The following is a 13442-nucleotide window of genomic DNA, read 5'->3' as shown; positions in this document are numbered from 1 at the left end:
TTACTTACTTATTTTTATCTGGTTTTGCGTAGACATCGAAGCCTGAGTAGGAGTCTCTTTCTCACGCCCCTTGCTGTGCGCACTCGCTGACGGCTTCTCAGACGTCACTGTGTTCTCTCAGACCGGCAGCTTGTTGCCGACTTGCGTTATTTTAAAGTCTAAAGTCTTGACTTTTATCCTTCTAAATGCGTGTCTTGGTCTTTTACCCGTGCAATGGAACCGATGAGAATTTCTGGGGAAAAAAAGTGTATGTAATGTGCTCAATGACAAGGACAAAATCGGAGTTATTTCTGCCTGAAAAGTGACAAAACCTCCTTCCTAGACTCCGTGAAAATAAGTAAGGCTCTCGTCGTCTGTTGTGATGGGCGCAGGTTGCGCTGAGCTTGCCGCTGCTCTCCGGGCCTCCGTGGGAGGCTGGGGTGACCGTCAGCCCTTCCCGTGTCACCTGCGGCACCCATCGGCTTCGCCCGCAGCTCTCCCGGACCACAGCATCTGACCCTCGACTCCTCGCTGCTCTCGGTTTAACGCTTGCCTTTCGTCACCCGCTCTGCGTGAAGCACAGGGCCTCTCGCCCTTCCTGGCAGGGGGTGCCGGTGAATGCGTCGTGGGGGGCCCGTGGACAGAGCAGCAGTGCACAGCCGCCCCTGCCCCCCGCCCAGGGAGCTTCTGGGACAGGCTGACTGGCCGCCATTTCACCTGCCACCCGTCCAGTCACTTGACCTTATTAGTCACATCACCATGGGCTTAGGTGGGTTCCACTGTTACAGCCGACGCGCCGACCTAATGGCAGGAACGGAAGACGTCGAGGCTTTTCATTTTTCCAAAACTCAAGTGCTTTGAGCGTGTGAGCTCCGTTGGCAACATACGCTTTGTCTCCGTCTTCGGCTGAATTATGCTCTTCCAGATGCGGTGGGGAGGAGGCCTGCTAGGTCCAGAAGAAAAACCTGCCATTTTACTCAAGATGAAACTGCTCCCAAGCGTTCCTGGGATTTCAAAAGCCCTTCTTCCAGACGGCTCTCCCAGAGTCCCCCAGAGCGTCCACTCCTTGTCCCTCGGCCGCAGCGGGGGCATTTCGTTAGCTCTCTCTTCCCCGAGAGTTCACTTCCCTCTGATCGCCGCTGTTGCAGGGAGGGCCATGAATCTTTTTGCAGGATAGGCGCATTCTCGTTCTGACTCTCCAAGGTCTGTGCGCGGCATGGGCTCGCCTCGTGGTGCGCTGGGTGGCATGGGGCCGTCCACTCGTGAGCCCTGTTCTGGTGACCTGGGACACTTCTCAGGACCCAGGCCGTGTGATGAGTCGACTTGATACCGTTCGTGCTGGGCAGGTCCTCACAGGTGGCGAGTAAGCTCCGTAAGGTCAACCGACTAAGGTTCCTGAGTGGTAACAGAAGTCACCCGGGGGAGGACACGCACAGGGACCCGAAACCAACGTGGAGGAGCGTGGACCGGACAGAAGCACGTGAACCAGAAGGCCCACCTGTGTACACAGAGGCCTTGGGTTCTTCTAGAAACCCTGCACACCTGCAAAATGATACGCTTCGTGCCGGCTGGTGTTTACGGCTAGAGCCGGACTGTGGCCTCGAAAGAAGACCCGAGGGGAGCGGGGTGCTGGATAACTCGCTGCGCCCTGAGCCCCTGTCTCCCACCCCCAGGCCCCCATGGCCTGACCCGTCCTCTGCCCGGCTGGCGCGGTGGCGGGGGAGGGCCGGCCCGTTCTCTCGAGGCTCTTTTCCTCCTTAGCACCTGTGTCGTGCTGACCCCATCGGCAGGGATTAAGGGCGCATCCGCGCACCTCGGCTTGATGTCCGCTCTAGCTGTGCCCCTCGCGGATGGCCCCTCCCTGCCCCACAGCGGCCGCCGGTGACCACGGGGATTCCAGCCACCCTCCGTCATCGGCCCTGTTCACGCGGCCACCGTGATTTCTCTGTCCTGTCCACGTGGCCCCTCTACGCAGCCACTTAACAGAAGTCCGTTTCTCGTCTTGTCTGCCTCTCGCATTTTCTGGGAGCGCCCCCAGCACTCCAGCCGCCTTCGGCCCTCCGGTTGTCCCGGCCCTTCCCGAGGGCCTTTTACGGTCTGGATGTCCCAGCGACACCTGGATTGTCCTCTTCCGTCCCAGGGGACACATTCTCTGGTCTTTTTCCTTGCTACTCACCCATGCCTCGAGCCATCCCTGCCTCGCGGTCCCCTGTCTCCCCCGCCACCAGAATAGCATGTTCATACTGAAACTAGGACTTCTGGGAATCTTGATTTATTTTTTTCGAAGGAGAGGTTCTGCGTGTGAAGTTTCAGGACTGCGAAGCCAGCGAGCACGGAGAGGTCTGGCGCTGTCGGCGTCTTAGAGTCCTGACGCCATTTGTGGAGACCTGCAGAGCCTCGTCACCAGACCCGCGACCCACCCCTTCCCCATCTGGCCGAGTCCCCTGCCCTCAAACAAACAACGTTGCAAGTCCCAGCCTCGCCGTACTTTTATTCATAAAGAAAGCACACTTTTAATTCTCTCCTGGCACCTTTGTAAAGAATTCCATTTGTTTTATCTTTGGAAAATACAGAACTCACAGCTGAGAATTGCAGCAAATGACCACATGGTGTATTTACCATTAATAAAAAGGGACTGGAAAAGGCTCCATGGCAAAATAATATTTTTCTTCATGGAGCTATTTTCTGTCAACTTTGCCGGGGTCAGTAAAATGCTCCACAAGTTCCAGAATTTCCCATTGAGTCGTAACAATATTAGAACATGAGTAATCTTTGTGTCTTTGGTGTTTCTGAGTCCCTGTTCGAACGCTCTGTGCCTGCCGCCCACGCTGGTAACCTTAAGCAAATAATTGAACAACCCAAGTGGATGTTGGCGGCCCCTGCTACTCGACAGGAAAGCCAATGTGTTTCGCACCGTTGTGTGAATGTGAATAAGTTTGGTGGCAATTTCATCTTTATTCTTCAATTCGTTGGGATTTTGTGTGTTGGTTGAGTTTTGCATTCCATTCCAAAGTAACACTGGATTCTCTTGTTTCGGATGCTTACAGGGGAAATATGGTATAAGAATTAGGCCTCTATTTCATTGAATCCCAGACCCAAAAGTGACGAGAGAAACTAACAGCCTTGACTCCAGGAGTTCCGACTACGCCGAATTCTCTTCTCCGAAGCCCTCCAGCAAAGAGATGCCCCAACTCCCAGAATCTCCCTTAAACAAATTAAACAGGGCTCTCGCCGAGGGCGTGTCCTGGGGTGGGCCGTCACTGCACACAGACCCAAAGTCCCTCCTCTGTCTGGGTCACACGGGAATGGGGAGCCGCGGCACCTGTGTGAGGTGTTGCCAAGTGAGCGGCCAGGCCTCAGGTATTGGCCTCGGGACCTCTGGGCTCCTGGATGCTTCACAGAAGCTTCAAGGTCAGCCAGCCTCCTGCTTGTTGGACACAGAAGGATGTGGGGATTTTAGGATGTGGGACGCGGAGCGCCGAAGATTAATTAAGTGTGTAATTAAGTTTACAGAGCGGCTAAGCAAGAGGAATGCAATATGCATAAAAATAGCAGTATCTCCGAGCAGAGGACGGAAGGCTGAGTGAAGGGTCGCGGGGAATCAGCTGCTTCTGGGACCTCAGCCTGAGAGCCCGGAGCCCCGAGGGTGCTGGAGTGCGGGCCTCTCTCTGCCAGTCCCTTCTCGGGCGCGTTTCCCACGCAGCTGCAGTACGTGACTTTCTCCCGCCCACGGCTCCTGTCAAGGCCACAGAGAAGGGGCGTGGTCCTGCCGTTCTCAGGGACTGGCCCAGCTGCAGCGGCAAGTGCAGAAGCGACACCTGCTTCTTTGGCGCGCTCTGCCACCAGGGGCGGCCCGAACCACGCCCCACATCCATCGTCTTGTGAGCAGTTTTGAAAACAGGGTGAAAGCGGGGTGCAGGACAGAGGGCAGCAGTTTCTGGGTTCTTCTGTAGCATCTGACGCACTTCTGCTAATGTCCAGCCTCGTGCATCCAGGATTTCGGCTTTCACCCAGCTCTTGACAACCTCTGAGCGCCTTATCATCAGAATTATTTGTGCGAACTTTCCCGTCCCGGTCCAGCGTCCGCCCTCGCTCCCACCTAAGCCCAGGTCTCGTCCATAAACGGGTTCCTGGGTGCCTGTCAAACGCAGGCCTGGTTCCGTACACTCCTACGTGCATGTATGTAGTCGGACTGGGAAACCCAACGCAAAGCAGACTTTCCAAACCAACAGCGCTGGCTTTTGGATCACCCACGACTGAGACCCTTCACTCCACGACCTCTTCCATGGGAGCCGGTCACCGTGGATAGCGGTGGCCCTGAGTGCTGGGAGCAGTGCTGCTTTTTCTAAGCTGATGGAGTGAACCGTATCAGTACCCCCGTGAGCACAGCCCCCCGCTTCCACGTCCAGTTTTAACAGCGACCTCCCGCAAGGCCCATGTTCAGATGTGGCCTCGTGTTTGATACTCTCGGAGGGCCGCTGGTACCGGACGCGTGGAGCTGCTAGGTTCGGTATTTTAGGCGGATCCCCCACGGACGCATTTGTAGCGATATCAGCGATTCAGAAAAGAGCGGCGAATGCTGCATAATGATGTCGCTCATCACATGCGCGAGCCTCTGCCAGCCTCTGGGCATCAAAGGAAACCGCTGCTCGTCTCGTGCAGAACCCCAGACAGCGTGCCTCTGTGAGTGACATAATAAACATGTGCGTTTTATAGAACCACCTCTGCTCGGTCTGCAACTGTCCTTCCTCCGATGTATTTGGGCAGAATTGTTTCACACTGATTATAACAGTTCACAGCACACTAGCCAATGGTTTCTAGTACATTCCGTAAGAAATTAACAAAGACCTGGAAACCAGAGGCTAGCTGTAGATCTGTGGCACTGAATGTTCGCCGAGCAGCAGAATGAGGTTCCAGGTGTTTGTGCAAATTACTTAGTGTAGACCAGAGGTTAGTAAAATTAGAATCACCTGTGTGCTTCTGATTTCCTTATTCATCCACCCTTTTTAGAAACATTAAATTCATCAGTCAAAACCTGGTAAACAGAATGCTTAATGAGCTGGAGCTAAATCGTTGCCCTCGTTCGTGACAGCTAGGTTTCCACGGAAGTAGAGAAAACATGCCATTTTCATTAAGTCGACTCCAAGTCCAAATGTCTTCTGATTAACTAGCACTGTGAAGCGCCTCTGTGCGTGTGCCTAGGTTAGGAGAAGGCGTGTTTTTTTTTAGCGTTCCCTGTGCCTTCCTCATTGTATGCTCGTTAAAAGATGTGTGGAATCGAATCATGTGTTTTAATTAAATTTAGTCTTCTTTTGCATCTCAATTATTTGCTCCAAAGAAGCAGCGGCCCTCGCCAAACACTTCCTCTTTGGTGTTTGATCATGGCACCAACTCTTGGGTTAGCGGCGAGCCGCGTTCCCCGCACTGAATTCCGAGAACTGCCTTTTGCAGACTTCTCTTCTATAAAAAGCAGAGTAATAGTAGGGTAGCGACGAAAGGTTATTTTACAATAAAAGTCATTATCGTGAGACTTCGGGTGAAAAAAAAACCAAACAGGTCACTCTTTCTGCTTCAGCAGAACCATCTCTCTTTCCACATCCCTAAAATCCCTGAACGTCTCAGGCCAAACAGAATATAAAGAGGGCGTTTGTCTGGGGAGGAGCCAGCGAGGAGAGCGAGAGAGCTGTGGGGACTCACCGAGGTCCGGCTCCCTGCGATGCCGCCGAGTCCTTGATGACAAGCGAGAGTCACTGCTTCTCTCTGGGCCTGTTTCATCCTCAGCGGGACCAGGCTGGGGCTCAGGCAGGCCTTCCTGTCCAGGCCCAGCAGGCCTGGGCTTCCTTGTAGGCTCCTTCCTGGGTCTCAGCAGACCCCTCGCCTCTGCTTCTCGGGGCCACAAGCAGCTACCACTGCAGCAGCCGTGCCCTGAGGCCCCAGGGTGGTAGATGGTGCCTGCAGTTCTTGTGAAAGGCACTGGGATGAGTGTGTTCACCGTTTGGCTTGAGCGGCCATGAGAGCAGGTGTGTCTTCGCGACCCACTGGCCAGCCTGTGCCGACGTACGGAGCCCTCCCTCTGCCCTGGTGCATCACCACCTCTGTCCAGTGATTCGTGTGCATGTGGCGCACGCGTCCCGTGAGATTCATCAGCACCTTGCACTGTCCAGGCATCGGGGATACGGCAGTGACCGAGAGAAGAGGACATTCTTTCCCTCACGCAGCTTAAATTCTTCTGGGATCCTGATAGCAGCGTTGGACTTGGGATTGTTGCCTGGGAAAGCAGGGCCTCAGCGTATAATTTAAAGGGACCCCAGCGACGCTGGCACTCACGCCACGTGTGCTTGCCTTCTGAGCCCTGAGCTCAGCGCCCGCCATCCTTCAGGTCTGCGTGGACGTCCACATCTCTGTGGGGACTAAGTCTCTCCCAGCCCCCCGTTCCCACCTGGCCCACGCCAGTGTGTGACCTTAGAGGCCCCCGCACATGGCAGCCGCCTGGCCGGAATCCCAGTGCTGAGGTGGCTTTGAATTTTGCCAGAGCTGGGAGACTGGGCAGCGAGCATGGGGACCCATATAGACATCATTATCCAGGTCATTTCCAGCCCGATCAGCCACTGTCAAAACATTTCACAGATTTACACCTCTCCAAAATTTATAGTTTCCCCCAAAGCGTGCATTCGAGAGACAGGTCTGACTCTTTCTCGGTGTGATGCTCTGAGTCCAGTCCGCTTTGGCGGGGGCGGGCGGGAGGGGCTGTTCAAGGAAAAGCCCGACATGGACCTTCTTGAAGAGTCTGCTGCTCTGTCCTTAGAGACTTCGCCCTTGTTTTTCGCAATATTTCTTTCCGCCAGAGTGAGATGTTCCGCTAGGATCCACCGAGGCATGGCGGTGAAGTGGCCCCACGCACGTTTTCATACTGCGGAGACTCTCCGCCGGGCAGTACGATGCCATCTGTTCTTTTCCAGGAACCGGCGAGCTATTTTAGATGTCACTTGTTCGGAGAGCTGAAGTTTGAGATGTTTTTTCCATGTTACTTCTTGATTTTTTGTCCCCGGTCTCCTCTTCCCCGCTGTGGCAGGGGGGTCGTCAGCAATCTCCCGGGGCCTCGGGGAATAGCAACCCTTAAGGGCAGTCAGGCCGCCGAGGTGGAGTGAGTACCCGGCGGCGATCGCTCGCCAGCGGACGGACGCGCCGGTCTGCAACCGAAGTGTCCGCCACGCTGGTTACTTACTTACGCTTCCTCTGTTTAATTATAGTTTGAGAACGAGATCATCACCAAGCTGGATCACGAAGTGGAAGGGGGCAGAGGGGACGAGCAGTACAGAGTGTTATTCGATAAAATGTAAGTGGCGGCGAACGGCGGGGGGTTGTGTCGGGACGGAGACGCGGAGGCTGTAATTAACCCGCGACGAACTTCGTGGCCCAGAAATAATTAAAGTGCGTTAATAATGGGAGATATTTTAAACGGCGCCTCAGTGAGGTTCCTGCATGTGACGCGCGAGGCGCGTGCGCTCGTTTTCCAGCCTCTTGGAGCACTGCAGGAAGCACAAGTACCTCGCCAAAACGGGAGAAGCGTTCGTGAGGCTCGTGGTGCGCCTGATGGAGCGGCTGCTGGATTACAGGACCATCATGCACGACGAGAACAAGGAGAGCCGCATGAACTGCACCGTGAACGTGCTGGTGAGTGGCAGGGCCGGTCCCCAGCCTGCGCGGTGAGCCGGGAGCCGGGCCGAGGCACGCGGGGGCCCGCCAGGCTTCCCGTGGCAGCACGCGCGCGCTTCCCGTGCCGGTCACCTTGTCTGGCGGGGGGCGGAAGAGTGAGGAGCTGTTTGCAGATGGGCCCTGAGGACGTCCGCACGGCCGTCTGTCCTCTGGCTGTGTCTCGTGGGCAGGAGTGACGAGCGGTCTCGTTTTGTGACCAGGGCGGAGCCCCGTTGATCCCAGGTCTGCGGCGCTTCGTTATTCAGAGAGCGTAAATGTGGCCTGTGCTGCGGGCCGCATCCTGGTCCTCAGAATCTGTGAGTATGACCCTATGTGGGGAAAAAAGGCCGTTCATAGATGTGATTGAGTCAAGGATCTCCAGGTGAGATCGTCCCGGACTCCCTAGGTGGTCCCTAAGTCCAGTGACAAGTGTCCTCGTAAGTGACGGAGGAGGAGAAGACATAGACAGAGGAAAATCCATGGGAAGATGGAGGCTGAGGTTGGGGCGATGTTACCACACGCAAAGGGACACTCGGGACCACTAGACGCTGGAAGAGAGACGAGGTCGGATTCGCTCCGAGGCCTTTGGAGGGAGCGTGGCCCAACTGACACCTAGGTTGCAGACTCTGGCCTCCAGGACTGTGACAGAATACATACTATTGCTTTAAGCCACCGAGTCGGTAATAAATTGTTACAGAAGCCACAAGAAGCTAATGCACGACCACATGAAGAGCAGCCGCCTCGCGTACGCTTGGCCTCCGCCATCCGCCCATCCGACCGCTCGCTCACCTGCCATTGCTGAGGCTCTGCACGGGTGCATCAGGAAGCGCGTCGGACTCTGAGCTTTGAGGAAGCTTCGTGACAAGCTCGGCCGCAGGGAGCGGCGGGCAAACGCGACGGCTCCCGGGGCTGTGGGTCCCCCACCCCCGGCTCCAGAGCTGTCTGCATCTTTCTCCGCTGCTGCTCCCCGCAAGGAAGCAGAAAAGCGGCCTCCGGCCCTGGCGGGGCTTCCTCTCCCCCACCTGCCCGTGCGAGGCCGGAAGGCAGGGAAACCCCTCCCGAAGCCATTCTACAACTTTACGTGCCTGACTTTTCCGAGTCTCCCGCCATCGGACGACCCGCGTACCCACCACTGGGCTGGGCGTCCGGCACTTGGAGCTCGTGGCAACGGACTTTTGCACCAGGACAAACGTGAAGCTTCATTCATTCTTTAGAAAATCACCAGAGACGTTTGACTTAAAAAGATGAACAAAAGGGAGTATTTTTCGCCTTCTACTCACTCTGGCGTCGACACGGACTCCGTGTGTAGCCGTGAGGAACCAACAGCTGACAGCTCACAAGCTGTCCCCACCCCTGCCTTCCGTGGCTGGACACTCCTTCAGGCCAAAGATAAACGTTTTCTGGGACACGTTTTCTTCTTCATGAAAGTGTAGATTTGGGGGCTTCTGGCGTCTGGTCCAGTCCGTAGGAGGAGTTTTGGACGTCGCTGTCCCCATCCTCGTGGGAAGGGAAAAGCCAGCAAACTGAAAGATCAGCAACTCGTCTCAGCCATCGTCTTAGATCCACAGGGAAAGCTGCTGTCCCCAGACCTGGGGAGACAAGAGGACACAGAGTCACGGCTACTGGGGCAGACACCACTGCTGGAGCCAGGGCCGGGTTCCTGTCACCGAGCACATGTCCACTTCCAACATAAAATTACCCGGCACCCTGAGGGCAGAAGATGCAGTTTGAAGAGACTGAGCAAACGTCAGAGCCAGACTCGGGTGTGGCCGCAGGTTTAGAATTATCAGGCTGGGAAATTACAGCGGCTGTGACGAATGCACTAGCAGTGCTGACGGAAGAGGCAGGCACCGTGCGAGGCAGGACTAAGAGCAGCAAGATGGGCACTTTTGGGGAGAATCAGAAACGAATGCTAGAAACGCAAAACACCGTGCAATGAAGAAAGCCTGCGGTGTCATCGGTAGACCGGACACAGCCGGGGAAGAACCAGCGAAGCATCTACCTGCGTTCGCAGGTACACTCGCCTGTGGACGGACCGTGCACGGCGCAGCGACGAGCTCGGCCCCAGGTAGCGGCCCTGACCCTCTGCGCAGGAGGGAGCCTGGCCTTGCTTCGCCGCCTCGCCACGCAGGCGATGTCCAGGAGGCGATGTCCAGCATACGTGATTTCCTTTCATGGCGCCCATGTGGCCAACATGAAGTCGGCATTTTTTCCGTGGGAGGTAAATGGAAACCTTTTCAAAAGCCTTTCCTCCTAGGGATGTACTTGTCCAGTGCTCCCTCTGATCCTTAAGGGGATCCAAGAAGCTGGTTTGTGTCCAGAAGGAAAAATTATTATTATTACGTGTACCGGGTTCCAACGTTGATGACCGAGACGGCTGTTGTTCTAAGCAAGATCTGTCCTGCTCACCAGGACGCAAACCTAGGGGAGAAACAGGGCTGTGCACAGAGCGCGACCTTGGACCGGAGTCAGAATCCGGGGACCGGAAGCAGGCTCTCGTAAGTGACAAGTGCAGTCGCGGTTCCTGGTGTCAATATGCGTCTCTCACAGGGAGCCTCCCTCGGGGCATAGCTGTCAGCTGTAGCCAGGTGTGGACGAAGAAGCACACCCAGGATTCCGCATCCTGTCTGCCACTAACCTCCTTCAGCTCCGGCGTGCTGAATTAATCCGTGAAGTCGGGGCTTCTATTCTTAGCCGTTTCCTAGGAGTATCTATCGTCGTTCCTTCGTTTAAAAAATAAAACGTCTATGAGTTAAAGAGAAACAAGAAAATTGATTTTTGTAGACCGGCGTCCTGTCTCTTAACAGTTACTGCCCAGCTCACATTTGGTCATATAATTAAAAATACAAATATATTTTTAATCTCCTGGTCCGTTTTTACCCTTTGTCTTGGTACTTTTTTTTTTAATGAAACAAATAGTGTTTCTTAGAGATGAATATGCACGTCCATCTCTAGATAATATATAGAGATGTATAAACATGTTAGAAATATGTAAAACGTATTCAGTTTATCACTAGACAGAAATCCCCTCGAACTCCTAAAGTTAAAAAAGAAAATAAAGAACATAGAACGTATCGATGCCCTTTAATCCCGTTGCTAAATTTCCTTTCGAACCAACGTTGTCATTTTTAATGGAGTTAGTAAAATATACGAAGTTGTATGATTCATTAATGTCCTATTCTTTTTTGCATTTCGATAAAAAAACAAAAGCAAAATTAAAAGAGACGTGAGCAGTCACTCCGTTCAGTGGCCTATGTCCCCTAAGCCTCACCCCGCAAGCACCTGCGTGCGTGTCGGATCTTCATTCCCACCAGACGATATGCACATTTATAATTAAGTACAGTTCCGTTAGTCACCTGATCATCGTGCCATCTTTAATTGCCGGTCACTGATTTTGTTGTGTGCCACCTCGTCATCCCGTACAGGTGTCACCACATCCATCCCCACCACTGGTCGACTCACCGTTATTTTGCTGCTAGAAGTTAGTCTCTTCGCGGCCCCTCTACAAGGCTGATTATGGTGGTTCCGACTAGAAATCTAAAACCTTAGTCGTGAAGGAGAACAAACTGAAATATGATGCCAGCGTAGGCATTCCGAAAATCAGTGCCTGATGGTGGACCGAAGTTGGGGACCGAGTTTTAGTGGGGTTGCCGGGGAGCCTCGGAGCTTTGAGCCCAGCACAGACGTCAGCACTGGTGTGTGGGGTGGTGGGGAGGGGTGAAGGGGCTTGAGAGGGGACCTTTGGGGACGAGATGCTGCCTGCAGAGCCCAGGGCATGGCTGACTTTTACGCAGAAACATAAAGGTTCTATATAGAAATTGGGGTTTGAGATACGTGTCCTTCGGTCCTAGAGAGGTTTTAAAGTCCTGGAAAGGGACAGAAATCAGCACAGGCAGGAGACAGAAGCCATTTCTGTATCTCAGAGGGAGAGAGGTGTGAAGGTCACATGACATCCCCGTTGTGATGTAAAGGGGAATGATCAAAAGCTTAGGAAAGGATTAAAAATGTGAGCGCAAAAGATGGTGTGAAGTCGCAGCTTGTAAATACTGAAGGGGCAGAATCGGGAGCACAGGGCTCATCCTAGTTCTGATGCAGATTCTCCTTCTTCCCCCAAAATACCCGGGTTACCAGCCAGAGCAGGCGAACCCTGGAGGTCACCAAAATCGCAGATGCAGCAAAATGCGAAGCTCTTGGTGCCTCTCTCTGAGCACAGCCCCCTTACTTCCTGTTCTCACTTGTCATTTCTTTCCACAGAGATCAGTTGCGTGAGCGATGTCTTTTTCTGCTAATGAACTTGAACAGGCTGTTTCATTTTATTGGGCGGTTGCATGCCTTGAAATGGTGACGTTCACTGGTTAACTCGGGCACAGGCACAGGCTCTAACCTTGCATTCAGACGGTCAGTTTCACACTGAAAGTGGCTACAGTATTTCCGTACCTCAGGCCTCGTTAGGCGACTTTTCAGTGCCTTTCTGTGGCTTCCTGCAAGACGAAGATTTTAAAGTGTTTACACACGTTTGGAGATACAATTTCGATAGAAACATTTATGCTCCCCAGAAAATATTTTCCCATGTGTAGAAATAACCCATCGTTTATGCTCTGCTACCTTTTCTGCCGCAGGGCTGGCCCGCAGGGCGTTTTTGGAAGTTTCTTTCCCGTGTCTGGGAAGGTCCGTTGGTCTAGAACAGCGCTGTCCGATAGCAATGTCTGTGAGGATGGAAGGGTCCTATGTCTGTACTATGCCATACAGTAACACTGGCCCCGCAGTCCAAGCGCGGCAGGTGGTTTTGGCAGGAGGATGTGGATTTTTAACTATTTTTAGTTTTAATGAATTCAACTTTCCAGTTGAAAACATGTGGCCGTGGGCGCCGCGTCGAACAGTCCCGGGCCCGAATGCCCCGTTGCCTTCTTGTGACTCTAGGTGAGGCGGAGCCCAGCGTGCTTTAAGTCACGTGATGGTGCTTCGTCCCAAATTTGAGATCTTTCTTTCTTTCTTTTCTTTTGTTCTTTTTTATTTTTTTCCATTTCTAATGTGATTACAAAGGTTAAGGTAGCGTATCTTTGTTTTAACTGAAGGAAGGTGACTTTCACATGACAGAAGTAGATTTTAGCCATCACAGCGTTTCAAGTGTAGGGCATATAATCTTTAGAATTTCCCCCTCCCCCCGCCAAAAAAAAAACAGCGTAAGATGGTTTTGCGTCTCATGAGAATGTATGGTTCTGATGCAGAGAGCTGGGTCCTATTTCGTCTGCGTTCATCACCAGTTGGAAAACCATGAATTGTTAATGTGCATGTCACACTTTTTATAGAAGGATTTCTTAAAAGTGTTGTGGTTTGATTTTGCAGAATTTCTACAAAGAAATCGAAAGAGAAGAAATGTATATAAGGTACGTGGACGTCACGCTGGTCTGCACCCTCTACATGTTTGCTGTAACTGCCGTTTGTCGAGTCCACACTAAGACATGTTTTATAACCGCAGGGGTTTATCTCGTAGGACACCACAAAGCCCCGAGTTTACATTTGGTGGGGTGCCCAGGTGTCCTCAGCATCCTTCCGAACTTGACCACGCAAGTGCGGAGATGCGGGGTATACTCAGCCAGCTGAAAAGCAAAGCCACAAACAGTTATTTTGCAGGTTTTTGCTCCTCTTGACTGACTCATGTGACCCTTTTGAAAAAAGGCACCACCACAGATATGTTTCACGGTAAAGTTAAATCCAGTTTTAACTTTATCGGAAATAGACAATAACAATATGCGAAATTTTCAGTT

At 53.1% G+C, this 13442-nt stretch overlaps 1 protein-coding gene across 5 annotated transcripts in view; it reads left to right on the top strand.

Moving 5' to 3' along the window:
* The window catches only part of DOCK1 (dedicator of cytokinesis 1), a 413576-nt gene that overhangs the window by 351040 nt on the left and 49094 nt on the right, over positions 1-13442 (top strand). For all 5 annotated transcript variants that reach the window (XM_039835995.1, XM_039835996.1, XM_039835998.1 and 2 more), the window contains 3 exons: positions 7230-7315; positions 7497-7653; positions 13021-13061. In XM_039835995.1, coding sequence (XP_039691929.1) covers positions 7230-7315; positions 7497-7653; positions 13021-13061 — 284 coding nt within the window. The remainder of the gene's footprint in view (positions 1-7229; positions 7316-7496; positions 7654-13020; positions 13062-13442) is intronic.

The sequence above is a fragment of the Pteropus medius genome, unplaced genomic scaffold (assembly GCF_902729225.1).
Source record: "Pteropus medius unplaced genomic scaffold, Ma_sr-lr_union100, whole genome shotgun sequence".
In the NCBI taxonomy this organism is placed as follows: Eukaryota; Metazoa; Chordata; class Mammalia; order Chiroptera; family Pteropodidae; genus Pteropus; species Pteropus medius.
This window is presented reverse-complemented; position numbering and strand designations above follow the sequence as displayed.